Genomic DNA, 24530 nt, shown 5'->3' with positions numbered 1-24530 from the left:
ATGCCCATGGTTTTGCCATTTCTGTTTCAACTACACTGGCTGCAAAGTAAGTAATAAAATACAATTCTTCTGTAAATATCATTTATTTCCGTCTGGATTTATTTTAATCTTATTATTTAAGCTTATCTTATTTGGGCTGCTAAGAAATCTTCGGAAAATATACAAAATACATCAATGACTGATATAAATCAAGCGATGGACATCAATAAATGATAGAAATCACGCGAGGGAACCCTTCGCATGTCACAAAGAGTTTTCAGCAAAAAGACGCTGAAATTGTCATACAGAGGTGATGTCTTTATCACTTAGGCAACCGTCAATGAATCGCACTCCCTTGAATGTGTAAGTAGCGTAAGCGTACCGCTTTCGTGAACATCTTTTTTTCTAATTGACAACATTCCTTACATTTTGTTCAAGCTTTAGAGTACTGCATTATTATAACTTTTTATCAAAATAGGACAAATTATGTACATAGTATTTATTTGCAAAACAAAATTAATAAATGCCTGTGTAAACTTATATACGTTTGTATTGACGAAATATATATATCAATGACAGCAAAGTTTCATTTAACATGCTAGTTCATACTTATGATGCTTCTTCTTAAACAAGAATGTGTTCACCAATAGCAACTTGGTATCATTTAATATTAATTACTGTGGATGGTCACCTCGTCGGGTATAAACAGACTGTATGCTTGTTTTGTTTAATTTTTCTATTGTGTCGGTGAACATTATATGACTATTCTGTCCAAACCCAGAAAGTGTACGCCATCAATAAGAATGCGGGCGGACGGATGTAGTGCCTACCTTGTATTTCCTATTTCACTGGACATAAAAATGAATTTAACTTTTGTTTGAAAGACATCAAATACGGAAGTGAGAACAATATTTTACCCTATTAGAGTAATTTCCTTTTACAAATATAATAGTGTCTTTCTGGTAAACAAACGACACTTAATAAGATGAGTTGCGTTCCATGCGACGTTTAAATTCCGTCGTGTGCTTACAAAAATGTGTATAACTAAGTTAACAATTAATAGTATTATAAAAACGTATTGAACATGCATGTTCCATTAGACCTTATGAAATACAAATGTGGTAGTTTAATTTTCAAAGTGTGGACACAATACTGGCAATAGATATTCTTCTATGACGGTAAGATAATTACATTTGGATTTTGCCATCTGTACATACTTAGCATAATGAAAGCCACGTTTTCAAGAATTGATTTTTATATTTAAGCTGATTCAGTATCTCATTCAGCTATTCAAAACAACGTGTAGATCATAGCTAGTATTATTCGCAATAAGTGATTTGTACGCATATGTAATTTGCCAAATATGGTTTTGTTATTTTCTAGCGATTTAATGCCTGAATAGCATGCCCATCTTTGATATCTTAGGTAGTGGCCTTAAGGCATTACATTTAACCACGAAATCGAAAACTTTGGTTTTCGGCTCATGTGACTAAGAATTCCAAGATATTAACCTTGTTTACATTGCTTTTGAATTGTATGTAAATACATATTGCGGGCGAAACTGATTCTACAAAATCAATGATGGAACACTAGGACATGTCCATTCGCTTTATTAAATGAATGCAAAATGTAAAAATGCTTTCTAGTGTTAATTGGTTTTAACAGTACAGAGCATGAAAGCCGATAATATAATCGTGGTCATAGTTTATCCTAAATCCTTAATGATGCATGCTTAAGTTTACATGTTTCGAGCGACATATAAATTATACAGAAACGATTGTTTAGCAAAACTATTCTTAAACTACGAAAAAAATCCTAGTCGATAGCTTTTTAATCAGCATGATGAATTTGATGTGTAAATCTGACATTGTCTAACGCACTGAGGATTAAATAATTGCTAATGCGTATCTCGATGTAGGCGCTATTTTGTCTAAAGTGTAAAACGGAATATATGCATGCTATACCGATAAAGGTATCCCAAGTATCCTTATTGCTCACATGTGTATGGGGTTATACGAAATATTGCAGACACTTTTTTACATTTACGATTTTTTATATTAATATGCATCGACACACAATTCGTATCATTATTTATTTGAAGTAATTTTTGTTTTTCTTTGAATTTATGCTACGGAAAATATATGCGATAAAGTATTTATTTTGCAAGATTTAACTCTACATTAAAACATTTAAATGCTGTACATTGTTTCAAATCGGAAATAAATTTATCTTTTCTCTTATTTTCTAACTTTTTCGAATGTGACAATTGCCCATTATTGAATGTTTTGTTTTATTTGTGCTGTAACTCATACGTATACCTACCGTATATCATAAATCAAAGCGCTGAAGGAATTGAAGTTGTTCGCTATAGCAAAATTTAAGACGCAACTCATTTTTCAAAATTAATCGCAAGTTTGAAATGAACACATGCCATTCACATTTATGAAGAGTGTTTCAAAACGCACGGGTCAAGCTTTGTGTGCACTTTTTATCATCCTATTTATTTTATAGAGATAAATAAGACAAAATAAAAAGAACATGGCCTTTTAGGACGTTCTGAAAGCATAGAAAGTATGATGACAATGGTAGTGAGAACTAAATATAAAGACAATTTGCAATCACAATCGTATTAAATGAATATTGTTGGAATTTCGAATACCAATCTCACTAAGAATATAATTTTATGATGAAAATTCACTTTATAAAACTTTTGATTTTTGACACCATACACAAATTCAAAATATACAAGAAGATCATTGATGAAAATAAATGAAAAAATAAATCTGCGAGAAATACTTTTTACTCACGAATTAGGTAGTCATCAAGACAGCCCTGTTTACTCTTACATTGTTGTTTATGCATAACTTGTAACCCTAGTAGTTCACAAGGTGTCAACAACTCTTACCTAATTATAGGTATAGAGCTCTAATGCGCTTTTTCGGCGTAACTGTTCACTCAGCTTTTCAGCTTTAAGTTAATGACTTTTACATAACGCCAGTAGACACGCATTAATATTTTCGAATATTTCATAGGCTGATGTGAGATAAAACCTCTGAACTTTGGCTACATCAATGTGTCTGTGCTCAGCGCAAAGGATGTAGCACTGTTCAGTGTAAGGAATTCCGGACTACTCTCTGAATGTTCAAACGACACAAATTGTGGCCCAGTTAAAATTACGCGTTAAAATCTATCTCGCAGAATTTCAGTTTTGCTTTCAAGATGAGAAAACAATAATTACCAAAATAAAATAGTGTCACGATAAGAGGAAAGTCGTTTAATTATCCAACCACAATGTTTGCCGTACTCAGTCAGCACGTCTGGAAATCGTTCCTGAACGCCTGGATAGGCTGCCCTTATTTACAAGTTTGCTATTTTGAATTCAATTTTTATCGAAAAGCATTGTGCTTAAATGTGCCATTTACAATTTGCAATTAGATTTTTACTGTCCCTCGTCATGCGAAAGTGGGTCTAATTCCATATGTGCCCATCATATATATAGCCCACTCAGCCTGCGCATCTCTCAGTCTGGTCAGGTGATACATAATAAGACCATAACATATTGAGTTATTTTATAGCGAACAGCATCGCCTCTGACCTGACTGAGCAAATGCACATGTTGGGTTTAAACCCAGTGCCAGAGTCTGTCATGACATTTTAATGAAGCGACGCAACCACATGTATATATAATCCATTTAATATGTGCGCATAGTCAATTTCGTTTCAAATAATAATATATTTTGTACTTCATAAGTACAAAACTGTTTATAATGTACAATTTGAAATTTTCTCTTACTGTATTGTTTGATGATATATATATTTATTTATTTTAAGAAAACTAATAATTTTAAACCGAATAGGCTAGACTTGAACGTCAAACGTGTTGAAATCTTATCACAAAGACGTGTTTGTAATAGAAGGTTTCTAGTCGAGCGGTATGCTCTCTTTATTCCAAATGTAGTATTTTATAATGTTTGTATTTAGCGCTTTTAACTGATAATGTTTCTTGTAACTGCTTGTACTGTACTTTTCAATTCTCAATAATCTTAAGACTCAATGATAAAAAACACGTCTGAGGCATTGCATATCACCGTCAGTCAACAAATTTAAAACTAAAATGTATTTAATGCTTCTATTGGTTCCGACGCGTTGGAAGCTGGGGACCATTTGGGACGCGAGTGGGATGGTTTCGGGAGAAGTATGCCATCCTGGCATTTGTTGTAACTGTAGATACATAACATGGGTTTTCCTGTAAATATTTCTTCTCAACGCGGATATTGGATATACATAGTTTGACAATTTGACAAGGGTAGATATATTTTTATATGAAATTGAAGACGCGTGTTAAAATGCTAAATTATTGTTTAGGAAAGTTTACACTTCGAGCTTGATATGGGTCATCACTTTGTATAGAACACTGATTAAAGAATGAAACTGAAAACAAACGACATGTTACTTTTAATTAAAGAGCTTGAGCATGTCATCAAATTAACTCAATATTCATTTTTTAAAATCTTGTTTTCGCCTTTTTCAAGACAAAATGATAAATATTCGACAAACATTTAATGGCAAATGTTTGATAAATAATAGGTGTCCGTTTGTATTTCCAAAGTATAACTGAATTAATTATCCAGTTTTCAGTTAGAATTAAAATAGTTACCCTCCGATTCTCTAAAGCTACATGAAACTTCGTATAATGGTCATTATTTTGAAGAAGTCATATTGTTTACAGTCGCAGAATACAGTCAGTTCTTTTTTTTTAAGTAAAAACGATGTTCGGAAATATTTAAAAGCTCCTCAACTACGCGTCTATGGTTTGCAGTTTAAAAAAAATTGGCTAATTAAAATAAAGTAGTCCCAATGATGATCGTGAGCTTCGTTTGTGGATACTTTCCTGGGCATTTACGACTCGTCTTTCCGACAACAAGCCCTATTGCTCAAGCAAGGAAGATTAAAGGCCGTACATCTACTGTCTCCTAGCAATAAAACTCGAGAAATCAATTATATTTATGTGAAAACATGTTCTTCTGTTTGAGAGACACAACGACACTGCTTGATGTCTGTTTACTCGGTTTAATAGGTAATTATTTAGTAAACGTTAAACAAAAAGGACCAAGTAAATCAAATTCAACGTAAACGAACTCTTATTGTGTTTGCTTACATGAAAAGGAAACTAATTCATAAGGGACTTACTTTGTTTATAATACATTTCATACTTTTAACCATGGCTTAAGTGTTACGTATGTAAACGCCATTCAAAAACCGGGAGGTATTTTTGCAACGCACGTTGCTGGTGGTGAGCGGATGGCGTCCAGGTTACAGCAGGAATGGAATGGATGTTAGTGGTTGTGGCCATAGTATCTCGGCTAAGGCCGATAAACAACCAGTTTAAACGAAGCACTTTAGAAAAAAAGGCTTTTGGAAGATGAACACTACCTAAAATTAATTGTAACTCGACAAGTTGTTGTCGTATCATCGTCAGAATTGGTGACGTAATTAACGGACATAATATGTCGACAACGTTCGATATTAACCCAGCTCGCTTTATGCACATCTAAGTTAAGGCCCTTGAAATAGCCTCCAATATCTTATAGGGTGTATATTTTGGTAGTTTTTCATATACCAATCTTGACGACATTTTAGATACATTTCATTCATATTTTGTGTGCTTAGTAGACGTAATAACAATAGAGAAACGTCCGATCAATATTTTTATCTTTTGAAGAGGTGTAACTCGTGAATCGTGTGTTTATGTAGCTTACCTGCATACTTAACTTGTTACTGAATTTAGGTATTGCAGTCAGATTAAGTTTTTAAAAACACAGTTTACTCTCAATTAATTAGGTTTCGAGGAAGTACGTGTGTACGTTGCTTTTATTAAGACTTGGCTTAGACGTGCATTTCGGGCTTGGCAGATACAGGTCGATTGCTAAAATAGAAAATAAGTTTCCTTGCAAAAACTTGAGTTTGGGTGTTCGTAATGTACTAAATGTTGTTGTGTAGTTTGCTTTCATTTAGACCTATTTCAAAATTGCACATTGAATAGTTTAATTACACTAGATTAATATGTTACACTTTTACGACCTTGTTTTATCGCACTGCCATGTTTCTTGCTGTAACCAGTATTTTCCGTGCCATCATTACTAGTAAACAATACATATTGCACAATCAGTGTTACCCATATCCTCAAACGGATTAACTTTGCGAAAAGTTGACAATCTTGTTAGAGTTAAAATGCATGTCTTAAGTCACAGAGTGAACTTTGATTGTAATATTTTATTAAATAAATTAGCCCAAACCTAAAACGTAATACAGCGAACAGACATGACCTTTGAATTAATATTATTGCTGATCTCGCAGACGATTGTATTCACAATATAAATATCACTGAATAACTCATTGAAGTAACAAATATCTCTTCAAACACTAAAGATATACGGATGAAAGAATAAAAAAGAAAGTTTACGCTTACAATCCTGAATTATAATCTTTTTTGACGTGGATGTCATTTATTACTTTGCAGAGCAATCTTTGGTAAAGCTCCAGATGTTGTTGAAATGGTCTTTCCCTTGATTCTGTGTTGTAAATATGGTATTTCAATTCTCTTTAAATGCAGCTGACATTTTAATTAAAAAAACACGAGTTGAACCTTTGTGAATTCAATGTATGTTGCTTTTTCTTTCCTTGTGTTTTTACTCTGCTTGATGCACATTCGCATTGTTTTCCTGAATACCATATTATAAATAACAACTTAAAATCGTCCTATTATATTGTATGAACAATAAAACATAATATAACTGAGCATCTAAAAATTAATAAAATATTGAAATCAGTTGAAAGTGTCCCAATTTATTGTCGTGACCTTATATTGATCTTTCCTAAACATTTTTACCGAACGTGTTTGGTGTGTTGCAAATTCTTTGAATGTACTGCTAGGATCGTATCGTCTCAAACGAAAATGTAAAACATTTGCATAAAGTTGTTTCCTAAATCAATTTATTACATTCTTCTCAAACTGCTCGATATTTATTATGTTCCTTTGTCTGAGAAGAGATGAGTAAATGCACACATATTGATGTATAGCGATAGGGTCTCAACTTTGTGGAGATATCGTGCAGTATTGAAGCCTGTCACGAGTCCGATAGAGTGGGGGCATCTGAACGTTATTGATATGAAAATTGTCAATAGGTTTCTTGCCATGTCGTTAACTGTTGTACGGCACTATACTTTTTTCACAGCAAGTAAAGACTCATTGTCTGATTTTTTCCGTCAATTGCTTTGAAAAATGAAAATCACGAAAAGTCATCATAAATGTGTTTAAATAAAGTCTCGACGAGTTTCAGTTTTATAAAATATCTAGCAATTTTGCTATATTTTCGTTTATATGAGATACAATTTGCTGATAGTTTAAGATATGTGAAATATCTACGAGACGTCTATAAAAATATTATTTCGGGGACATCCATCATGCATATTTGATAATGCTGTGATTACATCCGCGATTCGTTTCATTAAAAAAAATACATTTGGATTTGGTCTAAAGTAAACGAAATCAGACAAGATATTTATACAATCTGATCTGGAAAACGTCACGTACTCGTATTGTTGAAATCATTTGGAATATTTGAAGTCCGTGTTACAAAACGTTTATGTATACGTGTATATCAGCATTTAAGATACTAGTCTGGTTTCTTATTGCTCGAAATTATCATGTAATCAGAATGTGTTTTCATTATTAATTTTGGGCGTACTAGTTGCTGTCAATTAATTATTTCTAGACATGCTAGTTGTTGTTAATAAATTAGTTTTTGACGTGCTTGCTGTGGTCTTGTATTTCAAATGTCAAAAAATATGTCAAACTGATCTTGTAACCAGAATGTATTATCATAATTTTGTTTGGATATACTAGTTTTTGTCAATTTATTAATGTTTGGCGCGATAGTTGTTACCATTTATTTTCGATGTCAAAACAATAAGATTAACGTTTATTTATTATTCCCTTATTAATATACTATTTATTTCGCAACCTACCGAAATGACTAAAAGATTCACGAGATAAAAAAAATTTTCATTCGTTGATTTTTTCCGTTTATTCGTTGACACCACAATTTCTTTCTTCTTCAATCCATTAGTCATTGTTAATGTTGATATAGGTTATGACTCATTGAATTTTGTTATTGCCAAATAACATTGATACTGTTTCTGATGACGTGTGTATTATATGGCTTGAGTTTCGATATTCTATATTATTGTTACAAATACATTACTTTAAGTCTATCATGTCATATGTTTATATGTATTGGCAATACAAAGATATTAAGGGTGGTGCGGTGGTCGAGTGGTAACACTCTGGTCTACCATTCCAGAGGTCCCCGGTTCAAATCCCGGCCGGGGCACTGGAAATATCAGAAATGCTTCAAGTGTTTCCCACCCAACTAGAGATGTACTGGTATGAAACCCAGGTAATTCTCGCGTGTATCGGTGCTATACACTGAGCACGTAAAAGAACCAAGGTATCTATTCGCAAAGAGCTAGGGTATCGCACCCGGATTCCTTGTATCCCAATACTGTCTCTTCTGCTTGCTGTCTCTTCAGCAAAAACCAAAGGACCCCATTGGAAATAAGTGCTTGCACTTTCATGGGTTATCCTTGACCGCAAGGTCAAAAATAAATACAAGCTATGGGTGGAGTAATATATACTTATTTGCACACGCACTATCGAAAAACATTTTACTTCAGACTTTATTGCATGTACAATTCTTAGGTACATATCGTTATATTTTCCAGTGTTTTCTATCTGTATGTATTTTCTCGTTTTAAACGGGTATAATCAATATTTGTTGTCATTCAATGTATTTCAACAAATATATATAACGTTAATGGCTATAAAAAGACATCTCGATTTATCCCATGTCATGCGTTTTGAACTGATTATATTGAAATAGTATTCGATTATATAATAAAGTTCGATTATATTTAACTTGATATAGCTACAAGTATGTTTGTATTCGATTTAAGAATTCATTCAAATTATATTCTTAAAAGCAACCGAACAGACTACAAATAGACATCTACCGTATGCTTGACCGTCTTCAACTTTAATCGTATCTGAAAAGTAACGCCTTAACGACTTAACAGAATACGTTGATTATAAAAACAATGTCATCCAGCAATGCGGACTCTAACTCAACGAACATGTACCATTTACGTAAGCAGCTCATGGCGCATTATAGGCTCAAATAAGTTCCGGACGAAGTGACCCATACCGCGCAGCTTCTTGAACACTATTAGTGCCCCGGAAAATTTACCCAGAATTATTTATGGCGGCCTTGCCTTCCTCGGGGACTGACCTTTAAATTTCAGGGAACAGTTTGTATTCTTTTCTCGTAACAATACTTCTCTTCTTAAGCCGGGAGAAAAATAAATGACGTGACGTGTTGCATCGTAAAAAATATTTATCCTATTATTATAAAGATACTTCAATTAAGTATATTTCTTCTAAACTACTGGAAATTTATTATTTTCTTTTGCTCGAGACATCCGTGAATTGGAACGGAAATACAATATTGATGTATGGTGATAAGGCCCGACCCGTGTATTAGATATCGTTCATATGCCTCTTATTCATCCGCAACAATTGAAGCATGATTCGAACGAGAGCGCCGATGAAGTTGAAAGTCTATTTGCATCATACAGGATTCAAAAAGACGTATCAAGGGAGCTTGGTATTTTGCGAGCAAGTAAATGTCTGGATTGAAATGTTATTTCTGATTTGCTGGATGTGTATTTATGCTCGTGTTTTAATTTGGAGACACATAATTCCCTACAGATATGAAGAGATTTGTTTATTGAAAAGATTAAGTAAATATTTATCATAACTATTACATGCTCCTTTGAGGTATTTGCACTGAGTTGTAATGAACGTTATAATTAGATAATTATTGTTCACGAGACTGAACGACTTATATATTCGGAAGCTAAGGTCAAAGTTTTATCTTTGTTTTTCTTTTTGTGTCTGTTACTTCTCATTATAGTGTTACGATCATTTGAATCATTTGATTATCATTGAGGCAAACAGGAAACATAATACCTCTAGACAAAATGTTCACTAAGAATTTATATTTTATGTACCTATGTCTTAAGCTTATAGAATTTTATAAGAGATAATTTGTATCGGTCTTTTTGTTGTTGACTTATGAAAACAAAAAACCCATCTGCCATCCTTACCCAAAACATTCAAAATTTCCCATTTGTTATGAAACATATCAAAATAAAAATGTGTTTACTTATAAAAGTTTAACTATATATATAACAAGATATGTGACTAAGACCCTTGAAATGATAATTTCTCCTAAATGAAAAAAAGATCCTAGTTCGCACAAGTCTATCGTAAAGCGATCATCAAACAGTTAACTTGCAAACACATTAACTAGAATCGATCTGATTAACACGAAAATACATTGCAAACGTGCATAATTCGATTTAACAGTAATTCTCATTGTACTTACACATCTCATACAATCATATACAATCACAATTAAACAAAGTTACAACCTACAAACATGTTGAAATCTTGTCTGAGATTTAGCCTTGAAAAGTTACATAATACAACAACAACACAGGGCAATAACTCTTAGTTAACAAAGTGTTGGGTTATGGTTTTGAACATGGTAATTATTCCCATTGATTTATACACACCAATGAAGCTTCATGTTGAAATATTGTATCGTATCTGAGATAAAGCCCTAAAAAATACATCAGATAAAAACAACAAAGGGCAATAACGTTAATGTTAAAAAGTGAAGGGTAATGGTTCTTAAGCTTGGCACCTTTCCTCATTGATATCAATACACCCAGGAAGTTTAATGTTGAAGTTTTGTATGATATCGATATAGCCCTGAAAAGTAACATCACTCATTAAAAGCAAATGGAATTGACTCTAATTTATGAACGTTAATGGTTATGGTTTTTTGTACATGGCACTTCTTCTGGTCAATATTTATACATCCATGAAGATTCATAATGATATATGATATAGTTTCTGATATAAAGTTCTGAAAAAAATTGCGACAGGCAGACTGGATTACAGGCGGACAACGGCAATTCTATATCCCTCCGCCTTTCTCGGGGCAAAAAGTGAAAAAATAGGATACTGTTCATTTATGCTTTTAACTTGAAAGATGATAAATTAGTGTCATACATTGTGACAGCTGAAAACGACTGCACTAAACTGAAGTTGATGTCCAGTGCTGTTGAAGCCCAATCAACTGCAGGCGACTATAGGTGGCTATGAAATTCATTATGCCTCTGTGAAAATATATAACTTTTTATTGGAAAAACATCCTCCTTAAATAAACAATTTTACAACTGATTTTTAAGCTGATGGTATATATATATATATATATATATATATATATATATATATATATATATATATATATATATATATATATATGTGGTCCCTTTTTGCAATTAATTGTTGATAAATAGTCAGTACATGGTGCCTTAAGTAATCTGTGTGCATCAGGCGGTGCTTGGCGACCATGTTCAGCCATTGTTTTATGATGTTCTTTTTTTGGATGCTCTCTCATTATATTTATCCTCCATTCTGGCCCACATCTGCTTTTTTGTATGACTTGTAACATCAGTTACTACATACATTTATTTCATTCATTAAACAATTAAATAATACAAAAATACAATATACCGTTTTTCATTGCCTTTATATCTAGAAAATAAATAAAATAGATTATATTTTGGTTTTTATTTATTATTATCTGTTGCGTATTATTATGATGAGATAATCATTCATTTTAAACAGTTGGGTTCATATTGTGAGATTGAAGAGCATCCATCATGTTGGAACAAACTTTTATTTCCATCCTTCCAAAAATGCACGTTTTTTTAAGATCCTTTAGAAAAGATTAAATATTGCTATATAGTAACTTGTTCAATAATGTTAAGAATCAACAGTTTGTTCAATAGTGCTGTTGCAAAATTTGCCAGACTCAAACCACTTTTTACTATCATTTGTTTTACCTTCGGTAAATCTGTGGCGCATGAGGTCATTGTTACATAAAGGGACCTTTTCACGTTTTGGCAAACTGAAAAATTGAAACAAAATGTTTCAGATTCGCGAATTTCGGTTGTAAGTATGGTATTTGTGAGGAAACAGTAATACTGAACATTTGCCATGCTCTAAAATTAATTCTAAAACCTGAAAATTATACGTTGTAACACGAAACGATTGAATAATTTGGAGAGTTCTGTTGTTGTCGTTATATTTTGTTACACTACGAGGATTGCTTATATAAATTATAAAATACATTTTTGTTTCATCATTAGCACGGATTGCCGAGTGGTCTACGCGTTACACTATTACTCCAGGATTGTGTGGTTAGAGCCCAGATGATGGTTCCTTTTTTCTTTCTTGATTTTTTTTTACTGGAGCTTTTTAGATCCAATGTTAACGTTTATCTATATAAAGCATTTAATAATACAGTTGAATACATGACAAAATCTGTAAAAAGGTTCCTTTAACCAATGCAAACAGGCTAAAACACAATCCTACCCCATCAAATTGCAGAGAATCAAACAGTCATCTAGCAAAAACATCGCTCTTTCCATGTTAGGTGCAGCCATTCTTTTCGCTGGTTGTCGTCTGTTTATTTTTCCAAGTAAAATATTCTATGTTTAGAAACTGGAATTCCAAATCGCGACGAAGGTGAATGGTTACAAAATGACATAACTATGAAATAAATATGTAGAATTACATCAAGCAAAATATACCATTATGCGACCATCCGTTTTATTTTCCGACTGGATTCGTTTTCTGCTTTCCATTGAATATTTTACAGACACAACACTAGTCCCGAATTCGCGCTTAATTTGATGCACATTACAACTGTTACCCTTCACGTAACGTTTGAGCGATTAAGGTATTATCGGTGCATAAACAAGGATGAAGTCCAGTATAAAATTAAAATAATGCGTTTGAAGTTTTGAAACACATTTTAATCGCGTATTTACATGAAACATATTGTATGTCAAAGTAGCAGCCATTTTAAATCCGTAAAGCACTCGCTTTTGCCAATTACGAATTGTTTGACGAATGAAAATCGTTCTATTTTTTAAAGGCGTTTTTTCGCTTAAAATCGTCTTAAAAATTAACTTAAGATAACAACAAATGGTATTAAAATCTTAGAAAAAAAGTGTTAAAGTGAAAAAGTCTAAGAATTGAAAATTAAATGTAAACTACCTTATATAGTTCGTATGCCTAAATTTTACTACATCCGGTCATTTTACCGCATTTTGTTAGTCAACCCGACGTTGCGTCTTTTCGATTTGCGGTTAGTAAAGTCTATTTGCTAACGCAAATAGACTCAAAATAAAAAAAACAACAACATCAGAACGGGACTGGGAAATTACTCAAGTCAAGAAGAATCTGCCTATACGCGATGAAAAATCAATGCAAAATTACGGGTCTTGCCATATGGTTTTCTACATATTTTCTTAATGTGTATATAATCGTAGGATAACAATTGTCATTTCCAATAACAGACATTTGTGTCTGAAATGTCACGGAATACAAACAAATACGCAAGTATTAATATTTTGGGGAAAACATTTGAGCACCGAATTTGTGTGTTAAATATACGATCAGTCTCGGCCAGTTGTTTTGTTATTGCAACAATGTTAAGTGCATTGGGTACAATTTAACGTTTACCTTTTTGTTTTCCTAATTATACTGGCGATTCACGTACACATTGTCTCTCTTGAGGATTTAAGGATTTCGTTTGATGCCAAATGAAACACTTTCATATGTGTAAATATTAACAATCTATTAACACGTTTGAAACATTACATGTAATGCATTTAAAGTAAACTACTTTTACCAATCAGTTTTAATATATGGTACTTCAATAGATATTGTCTGTACAAACTTGAATTATTATCTCTACCTGTTTTGCTCATTTTACTGGCTGCTTGAAAGTTTGCATATGTTTTTTTGTCAAATGATTATGTAACTTATATATTATTAATATCGGTTATATCGCGATCAGCTCCTTCTTACGTGCGTATATTTGACATTCAGTCACATATGGTACGATTAACATTCACCCACGGCGCTGAATTTAACCAATAGCCCATAATTTCATGGTGTTGGTTAATGTACTATTTGTAAAGCATACCTATGGCTTTCCTATAATGTTAAACATATGCCGATAGCGCAATCTTCCATGCCCTGCTTGCAGTGTTTGGCGTTGAGCCAAGTATCAACGTCCCCGTTATCAACGTGACGTTATCGGAGGGTGACCTGGACGTGTTACCTTTCTCCGTGGACTTCCTTGAAGAACATAAGGTTAGTGATGTCCAAAGTAGGGATCATGCAGAATTGACTCATCCGGGCTTTGTAAAGTTTTGTTTGACCACCTTCCATTTTTAACAATTTCCGAAATCACGTGATTTTTTGATTTACGAGCATTGATAGCCAGCAGCATCAGAAATGTGCCTCCAAAAAACTTATTCGCCTACAAATGCGACGTGAAGTCAAAAATCCACATACAAACTATTCCGTGATTTCAGGACCAACGGTATACAACTTGCAGTTAGCTTAACTTAAATCATCATTTAATCTCGTGCGCAAAACATCCTAGGCGTTTGAAGTTACACAGAATGCGTCATATAACAACAGCTACCATATATAGTTTAAGAGTTTAAATTGCATAATCTTTTACGAAACCCTTACAGAAAAACAAAGAACAAAGATGGCCAACGTCAAGCTGAATACGTGTAAAACAGCGGAATGGGTTTTGCAAAGTCTGTTTAAGACCATATACTTCAAAACCTTTATATTGCATGTCGAAAACATAAACAAAAACAGTCATTCAGGAATGAATTCTTAGGCAACAATACTTCCAATTTAGTACATATTATAAATGAAACTTGACAATCATCTGAACTTTCGCTTAAAGGTTAATGATATCAATTTTAATTGCGTAATAATTGATAAAAGCAACAGGTATTTGCGACGGATTTCACTTTTTTTCATAGTATGACGATTGTTTGTCCTTGTCATAACGAATGGGGCATGTCTGTCTAAACAACTTCACAGGAGGGAAGAAATGCATTTTGAACTAACTGCATGATAAATATTGAACATCCTGAGCAATCACGAGACATTTGATGGGACCCTTACCAGTAAATAGCACTAATAATACAAAGAGAGCTATCATGAAGTGTAAATGCAGTGAATATTGAAGCAATTATGACAAAAATGCATGGGCGTAAATATTGTTCAAAATAAGCCTGTGTAGTCCGCATAAGCTAGTAAGAGACTACATTTTCCGCTTAATCAGATTTTTCTTTAGAAGTGACTTTCGTTGAACGAAAACTTCCTTCAGTGCGGATGACAAATGCTTATCCTGGACCGCAGATTACACACATGCATACAGCCCGGTTTTACACTAGCTCATATATTTGTCGATGACTTTAATAAAACGTGAAGTTATGTACAGGAAAAACTTGCAATTCGAATATATATAAGTAAAACTAACGAATTGTTCATCGAGTGTAACAAATAATGTTTAAAAAAATGAGATAACGTGAATAACTGATATTGTTGAAATTTAAATGCACCGATCAAAACATGCATATAACCAAGAATACGTATTATTGAATATAGGAAACGGTTATCGATGTCTGGGAATAAAACATTGAAGACTCGCATTTTTTCTTGTTTATGTATCGATTTGTGGCTGTAATTATGAAAAAGTGCATATTCTATGGACTACTTACCTCGGATTGAACGGGTGAGACGAAGGATTTAGATCTACATGTAGATCTAGCTTATTCGTGTTATTGATTTTCAGAATAAGCGTGCCTATTTTGATGTAAATTTGTGTGTGTAGAGCATACTTATGGGTGTGTATTTTGGTTCAGTAGTCTATTCGAATTGTTTTGCTTTTGGAAGTTAGTAAACGTAAGGGTATTTTTTTTTATGAATAAACTTTGTCCTTGTGATTTTATCAAAGAAAGTCTATATAGTAGAATTACCCGTTTGCAACAAGTGTTTCAAAGCTAAATATAATTTTTACGGATTATCTTGTGTTTGGATCGCAAACTAAAGGATGTGAAGGCTAGATCAAGACGCCATCAAAATCTGCAGCGTCCATGAACAAATAAGGCGAGTAGTTTTTTTGAAAATTTATGTTTAGAACGACTATGTGTGTAAATCTACATGTACATGTATGTTGGCATCGACATCATTTTGTCAGAAGCAATCGCCGCCATATTTGATTTTGATCATTTTCTTTCGAAAATAAAATGAACAAAATCCTCCTTTCGCGGTCGTAATGTATTAAAATGTGCATGCTGCCTGCGTAAAATTGAATCGAGGCATATGGTGATGTTTTTTCTCGTTGTACAGTTTTTGTGTGACTTTTTTAAGACTATTTTGGGTACCAGAACAAAATACATTGTATATCACTACGCATGGTTGCATTCGTAATGCCTCGGTCACACTGTCACGAATCAGAGCTACGAATGAGCTACGATTCAATCGGCTACAAATGACTACGAAATTGTCAAAATTCGTAGGCCGCTACGGTTTCAGTACGGAGCACAACGATGTGAGTATGGATTTCGACGAATTTGCCATCAAAATGTTAGAAAACGAACAAGGAAAGGTATTGACTGCTACTGATCGACGCGATTTAGTACGGTGCGCCACGAATCGGTACGATCAAACTACGAATCAGCTACGGTCTGGTACGATTAAGTACGATTCTACGCGAATCAGTACGATCTAACTACGGATCCGCTGCGGTCTAGTACGGGTAAGTACGAACTAGAACGGTCCGCTACGAAGGAGTGGGAATAGCGACGGACTGGTACGGACAGTTAAAAATTCGCTCGTCCTTTTCAAGGCCTCGTCATGAGAATGGCTTCATGAGCCATGTCCTCATGGCAAATGCATCATTTGCGATGATATAGTATCCTATTGATATGTCGTCACCTGGAAGAGGTGTTGCTTCTGGCATGCCAATCAACCCCCTTTCGATTGCCAACTTGAGGTCGCTTTGATTCCAGATTTGTGCGTCGGAACATCCTCCTTGCGATCCAATATTTACCCATATAAATTGGTAATCGGCGTCCACCAGAACTATCAGCACAATAGAATGGTAACCTTTATAGTTATAGTATAATGGGCCACCGTTCTTGGGACATCGTATGGCTACATGCTTTCCATCTAGAGCTCCAATGGCGTGTGGAAATTGCCATTAAGCTGCAAACTGATCGGCTATGGCCATCAACTCCTCGTGCTCAGTAAGAGTCTGGATAATATCCCCAGCATATGCTGAAACTATGGCATCACAAACGTCCCGTACAATACTATTGTTTAGAGTTGGCCAGTTCAATACGAAGAAACGAGATATGCTTCATTATGTTTATTCGCTGACGATTCTCTAAAAATAAATACAATACATGTATAATATATACAGTCAAACATACCAAATTATTAACATAGTATTTAAATAAATAATTCAAACGATTGCGCGTATGTAATAATAATGATAATACTTACAGAAATACATATACAATATAAGTACCAACAATATATAGCAAGAATAGATCAAGGTATTCGTGGAATATGGGTATCGCTACAGGATATCATAGCAAGAATAGATCAAGGTATTCCTGGAATATGGGTATCGCTACAGGATATCATAGCAATAATTGATCAAGGTATCCTTGTAATATGGGTATCGCTACATGATATCATAGCAACAATAGATCAACGTATTCTTGGAATATGGGTATCGCTACATGATATCATAGCAATAATAGATCAAGGTATTCGTGGAATATGGGTATCGCTACAGGATATCATAGCAAGAATAGATCAAGGTATTCTTGGAATTAGAGTTAAGCAACTGGGTTTCATACTAACATCAGATCAAGGTTTTCGTGGAACGTGACGACAGTAACATGCTTTCATCGCAAATGTAGATCAAGGTATTCATGGAATCGGACTATAGCAACAGAGTTTCATAACAACCGTAGATCAATGTAGTTCTGTTATGTGAGTATAGCTACAGGGTTTCAGGGCAATTATCCAAACAAATTTATTGCTGGAATATGAGTCAAGCAACAGGAATTCATAGGAAATTTAACCCATTTATGTCTCGTGGACTCTCCCATCCTTCTAAATTGGATCAATTTATTTCCAAAATTAGGGATGTCTAGTATATTTATTTCTATATTTTGAATATTTCATATAAAAATTCCTTTAAGCAAAATGAGCAGACCCTGATGAGACGCCGCATCATGCGGCGTCTCATCTGGGTCTACGCTGTTTGCCTATGCCTTTTTTCTAGACGCTAGGCACAAAAAGGTTAACATAACCAGTCAGTAGAAGATCAAGTAATTCGTGGAATGTGAGTACATGAGGGTTTCATAGCAATAATAGAAATGTGATCCTTGATATTAAGTATAATAACGGGAAATTATATAAGACTTTAATAAAACTTGCAAGTTTTTATAATTTGCGTATTATGACTTTTTAAACAGTATTACATATTGCTCCCCCAGAAAAATAAGAAAATATCACGCGAACTCTAAAGAGTTTGATGTTTGAAAAAAAAATAAGTGTAGCATCTAATTCCTTTCACAAAGCAAAATGTTGTTTGTTTTGTTTGTGATTTTTAACTTGATTGTTTAAATGTATAAAATAAATAGAAATCCAATGACTTTCGCATGTAATTGATCTTTTTGCTCTTCATTTCCGCATAACCCTTCAGTCGCACCGGAAGTTACGTTGCCGACGAAACGAATCGGCCAATTATCGGGCCGCGAGACTATACTAGACTGCGAGATCACGGCATACCCGCACGGCCTCGCTTACTGGATGAAGGATAACGACGAGATTGACCTCACACGGAAGGAGAAAAAATACGAGGTGAGTTACCCGGGTCTGTGAATACGTTTAAAACACAAGCTCTCGGCCGGATAAGCAAAACTTCAGAGACAAACCGATCAAATACTAGTACGTGATTCAAGCAATCCTGGAAGTTTTATTCTAATAATTCCAATCAATTATGCATATTAAAACTGTCAAAATGGTACATTGGATGTAATTTTCATTTGTATTTTAATGTATTTTGGTTCTTAACTTTGTTTTGATCTACATTGGTTTGTGATACCACACTGATTTTTTTTTCACATCAAACATGAAAGTGATAATCTATTAAATAATTTACAGAGGGATAACAACACACCTAAAATGAGCGCAAAGAGACATGTTAAATACGCCTTGAAAACGGTATATAGCAGCCTTTATGATTTCTGCCTCTAGAAATGGAAAGCATCCTATAAGCAGAATGCGTGATCTGCTAAATCTAAAGCCTTTGATAAGTATGATGAAATTGTTATCCTCGTGAATTAATTCCTTTCATCCAGCTCGTGGATTGTGCACATTTATGCCGTGACAACGATCGAAATACTACTTTTTTTAAAAAGGAAACATTGCATATTTTCGCTATTTCTGTCCGTCCATATTCTTATTCGAGATAATTTGTTTCGGATGGCAATCGAATTGCCATATCGTCGCTGTTCTTCGAAAACCGCGTAAGTTAAATTTTACAACTTTTCAATAGGCAAAAAAAACATTTAAAAAAAAATAATTTAGATAGTCTAAAAAAGGAACCAAATATTAAAGAGAAAACTGAGTAAGTCCATTTTTAGAATTAAGAACAACTACAGGCTTTTATATTTTCATAAATAAAAAGTATGCCCATTTTAATTAAGACTATCTAAATTAATATATTATAAAACTTAAAAATATTTAAAAAATGTTTTTTGAAAAGTTGGAAAAATTGACTTACGCAGTTTTTGCAGAAACAATTAGTGCACCAATGAGTGTTCAGGATTTTCTCACGTGCTCATAACTATGCCTTCCAATTGGATATGAAATCCAGTATTTTCGCAGAAAATGACCCGTGAACCCGCCGCTCTTATAAAAACAAATAACATTTTGCGCCAAATTTGACTTAGTACGCGGTTTTCGAAGAACAACGACGATATGTATTCGATAATGATGACAATCATACGTACGTTTGTCCGTCTGCCAATCTATCCATTGGACGCGAACATTTGAACGGGACATATACGAATTGTTAACACAACATCCCATGATGTATATGCCATTTTGTTCTGGTTTGCTGTCATTTGTTTTTTATGTTGCGTATCATAATCTTTCATTCATTCATAAAAGTAACTTTCTAATAACACTTATAGCCTTTAAACTGTATGCAATGCTTTGAGTGATTGCTTTTCAGAATTCTTCAATACACTAGCTATGTATTCATTTTCCGTAGCACCTTTAAACGCATTTTGCTATTGTAAATCAAAATGCCGGAGTTAAATTATGTAACTGATGCGTGCAAGTATACCTTAATTTACAAGAACATAACGCAGTTTGAATGACACTAGGATGTTTAACAGCGATTATACTTTTAAGAACGAATAAGATTAACTGCTAATGAGACACGTCAATTATTCTTAACAGCCATGTATCATGGGCGAGGTGTGAACCATACCAAGACGAACTTAATTAGATTTAAATTGATATTTATTATCTACAATTGGTTTCAACCTCTAGCATGAATCGTTGAAGTTGGAATCAAAGGTGGTCATTTGCAAAATGTGCAATTGTATTTTAATTTGTGGAACATTAATTGATTGGAGGTCCATCAAAAAACGTTTGGCAATGTTACAAGTCGTTAGAATTAAATTTGATTCGTCATGTAATTTAGTTTTGCAACAAAACGTTTAAGCTCTTTTTAATTATTTAGTCAATAATAAGTTTTCAATTATCTGACATAAAATACTTGACCACTAGCGCCTTGAAAAACAACGACATTTTTTTGGACATGGTCTTTTGTTACACTCGTTTAACAGCAAATCACGTGAAGTGCTTTACCTTGTCCCAATGTCCGTGCATCCTGTATGTCCATGTGCCTGTCCGTCCGCAAAAAAGGACCCTTCGATAACTAAGAACTGAAAGTGTTTAAAACGCATATGGTATATATACATATAAAAGAAAATGTGAGGACTACGCACGATCTTCTATTTTTTGCCAGAAGTCAATGTTAAGGTCAATCATTGCACAACCGTTTTTCTATCATCCGCCAAACATAACGCGATCTTTAAGATATTAAACAAAAGAAGGTATACATTTGGGTTGCGATGACATTATAAATCTCAGGAGGCCAAATGTTTTGTGAAAGTTACTTATATATTACGCAATATACTACAATTACTAAATATTTACAAAGGTCAAATAAAATGTTTTCTGTGCCACTGTACAACCTTACGATGCATAAAGCCTTTGTCAGTTTCGAAAGCAATGCAGGAGTCATCACGGCTAAATTTCCTTAAAGTGATTTTGTAACCTTTACATCTCCCGTTATATGTTAACGTGTAATCTAATAAAATGTAATGTGCGTATGTCCGTGTAAAATAGCTTAGTATAGACTACATCAATTGTAGACTTAATAACTTTTTCGTTGTCTTTATTCATACGGAGGCTGTTTTGTTGTACAGTGAACTACGATTTGGCTTGTGTCAACGGTTGGTCGTACAGACACCTTTTCTGTGTTGATATTTTTTTATGAGAGCTAGTTTCATTTAATTGGAATGGTTTCTGATGATCATTGCATAGTAATACAGAGGGCTACTTTTTCTTATACCATTTCAGGTGGAGATGTATAGTGGTACAGAGGACAGCACAAAGAAAACACTCAGTCTGCGAGTAAAAAATATTGAACACGGTGACTATGGCGAATACACTTGCTATGCGCAAAATAGAATTGGAAGAGACCAAGACTCCATGATTCTATATGGTGAGTTTTCATTTAAGTCGTTATTCCATACTTGTTTGTTTTCTTACGTTACTATTACCCACATAATACATGAAAACGAATTCATTTACTATAAATATATTTATGGTTAATTGTACAAAAAGTTACTCGTAATAAATATATTTCTCCGAACATGTATCGACTACTTGCTATCTCACGTTTGATCGTGATATATTAACCCATGTATGCCTAGTGGACTCTCTCATCCTTCTAAATTGGATCAATTTATTTCCAAAATTAGGGATGTCTAGTATATTTATTTCTATATTTAGAATATTTCTTACAGAAATTTCTGTAAGCAAACAGCGCAAACCCTGATGAGACGCCGCATCATGCGGCGTCTCATCTGGGTCTACGCTGTTTGCCAACGCTTTTTTTCTAGACACTAGGCATAAATGGGTTATCTATTAAACATAGCTTTATGCATTTTTTAAATCTATGAATACGCACGTGTCTTGTGGACCTGTATGCCAATACATTGCAATCAGAAGGTTCGAATTTTTTGCAATTTCCAATTTGTATCATGCAATAAATGTACTATAAAAGTACCATCTTTGTTTAAAAGCAGCAGAGACTCTCTTTGTGAACCGCTGATTTATTGCTAGGTCATGATTGTGACAAATACTTGTCTATGGTTAAGGTAAAATAGATAATCTACGAGTATTTCGCAAAATATTTCATAAAATAAAATTTACCCATAAAAAAAAACATAGCAAAAATTTCAACGCTAGCTGCGGTATGGTAACGAAATGCTCGTTTTTGTGTGGCACAATATATTCAATTTAAATTTCCTGCAATTATATATATTCATAAGACACGCGAACACTAACATCATAGTACATGGATATGTGTTGAATGTATTGTCATACAAAGAAAAAAAAAGCTTTTTGTATCTTATTAAATTTATGTTATCAGACCATATCTAGCGTTGAAATGTTTGCTATTACTATAAGGAACATGGATTCTTTATGTGTATTTCTATTATTCTGATATTCTAGTATGTATATTTATTCTATATTACTTTTTAAATTCTCTCAAACATACTATTATAATTGCAGATTATTCGATAAATACGAAGCCGAAAACCACTACGCAACAGCCTCGATTGATTTATCCTACTCCCCAAATAACGAACAATATCCCACTTAAGCCCGGCCAACAACAAATCTTTAGCGTGAATGGACCCGGAACCAGCTCCGGCAATACGGGCTTTAACGGCGGCGATCGGAAAGGGAGCCAGCATCCCAGACCTGTGGATAAAGGCCCTAACAATCACTATCAACCTAGTAAGACATTTATTGTTGGACACAACAACGTGTTGTCTTGCGTGTTTAAGGCGGATCACGACTATACCGTTTTACAACAGTTTTAGTTAAAGCATGTTTTTTGGTTTGTGGTTATTATGCAAACTTGGTGAATCTATTTTTAAATATGCATGTGAAAATAACTTGATGATTAAATCATATCAACTTCATTGGAGTATTACACGTACGCTTTTGAGATTAGACTGTGTAAAATATTGTAATGAGCTAAAATGCTATCTATCATCGCAGTGTACTTACTAGAGCCGGTATTCATGTATACCAACGGCCATAAAGCCTAAAGTAAGGAAAATAGAGAAACTATCAAACTAGAGAAAAAACTTACTGATTGTAATCTAAAAACTGCAAAATACTATTAGTCTAAATCGGTTAATCGAGTAAACGTTTTCCATTTCACGGTTTCCACGACAAAAAAGTTTCCGTATTATACCTCTTTAATTCAGCAATTATGAAATTCCTATGGGAACTGCATTTGTTATAATGAATTAAGTATATCCATAACATTTTGCAATGTCGCAGTACTTATGCTCATAATAATTTGCAACTATACAATAATTATGCCCATTATAAATCGGAACCATGATATAATGGTTACATTGCATTGCAGGCGAGGAAACGTTACCGTTGGGATCAAGAACAGGATCCACTAGTGTGACGTCACGCGTTCATGTCATCGGCCTTATAACGTCATTGTTTCTAACCCTTCTTCGATAGTTGAGACGAAGTCGCCACATTCTTACTTCTAAAAATCATTGAAATTGATGTACTTTTTAAATCAAATTTATTTGAAGTTATTCGACCGTTCTAAACTTTAGACGTTATTTACCTTTTGCTCAACGTGTCCGCTAATTCAAGCGTAACTGACATGTAAACTGCATAAAACCAAAAACATATGTGACGCGTTTTGAGAAAACTGGGCTTAATGCATGTGCGTAAAGTGTCGTCCCAGATTAGCCTGTGCAATCAGCACAGGCTAATCCGGGACGACACTTTTCGCTTTAACGGTATTTTTCGTTTAAGGAAAGTCCCTTTTTGCCGAAAATCTAGTTTAAGCGGAAAGTGTCGTACCTGATTAGCCTGTGTGGACTGCATAGGCTAATCTGGGACGACACTTTACGCACATGCATTATGCCCATTTTTCTTAGAACAAAAACACATGTTTACGGGATTGTTCTATTTAATATTTAGCTGTACTTACTATGACTACAATTCACACCGTGCAATCGACTAACGCATCGTCTGCGGTTCATCCATCGGCTGCGGTACTGTATACATGTCGGGTAAAAGCGGAGTGTAAGTATTTCCCTAT

The 24530-nt window shown here is 34.0% G+C and overlaps 1 protein-coding gene across 1 annotated transcript; it reads left to right on the top strand.

Annotated features, from left to right (window-relative positions):
* Window positions 1-24195, top strand: LOC127878520 (uncharacterized). Its single transcript, XM_052425053.1, has 6 exons — window positions 1-46; window positions 14232-14354; window positions 18780-18937; window positions 21737-21881; window positions 22958-23185; window positions 23829-24195. Exons 1-6 carry the CDS (start codon window positions 1-3, stop codon window positions 23933-23935), a joined length of 807 nt encoding a protein of 268 aa, XP_052281013.1. The 3' UTR covers window positions 23936-24195.
* Window positions 24196-24530: the final 335 nt, after the last annotated feature.

Source organism: Dreissena polymorpha, chromosome 4, assembly GCF_020536995.1.
Source record: "Dreissena polymorpha isolate Duluth1 chromosome 4, UMN_Dpol_1.0, whole genome shotgun sequence".
Taxonomy (NCBI): Eukaryota; Metazoa; Mollusca; class Bivalvia; order Myida; family Dreissenidae; genus Dreissena; species Dreissena polymorpha.
The sequence above is the reverse complement of the archived record's forward strand: the minus strand, read 5'-3'. Positions and strand labels throughout refer to the sequence as shown.

What these genes read in the sequence shown, in the direction of transcription:
- LOC127878520 (XM_052425053.1), top strand. Translation starts at nt 1, where the DNA reads ATGCCCATGGTTTTGCCATTTCTGTTTCAACTACACTGGCTGCAAA. An exon ending in TAAGGTTAGTGATGTCCAAA is followed by an intron (nt 14,355 to 18,779) that starts GTAGGGATCATG and finishes ATAACCCTTCAG; the next exon opens with TCGCACCGGAAGTTACGTTG. An exon ending in TAACAATCACTATCAACCTA is followed by an intron (nt 23,186 to 23,828) that starts GTAAGACATTTA and finishes ATTGCATTGCAG; the next exon opens with GCGAGGAAACGTTACCGTTG.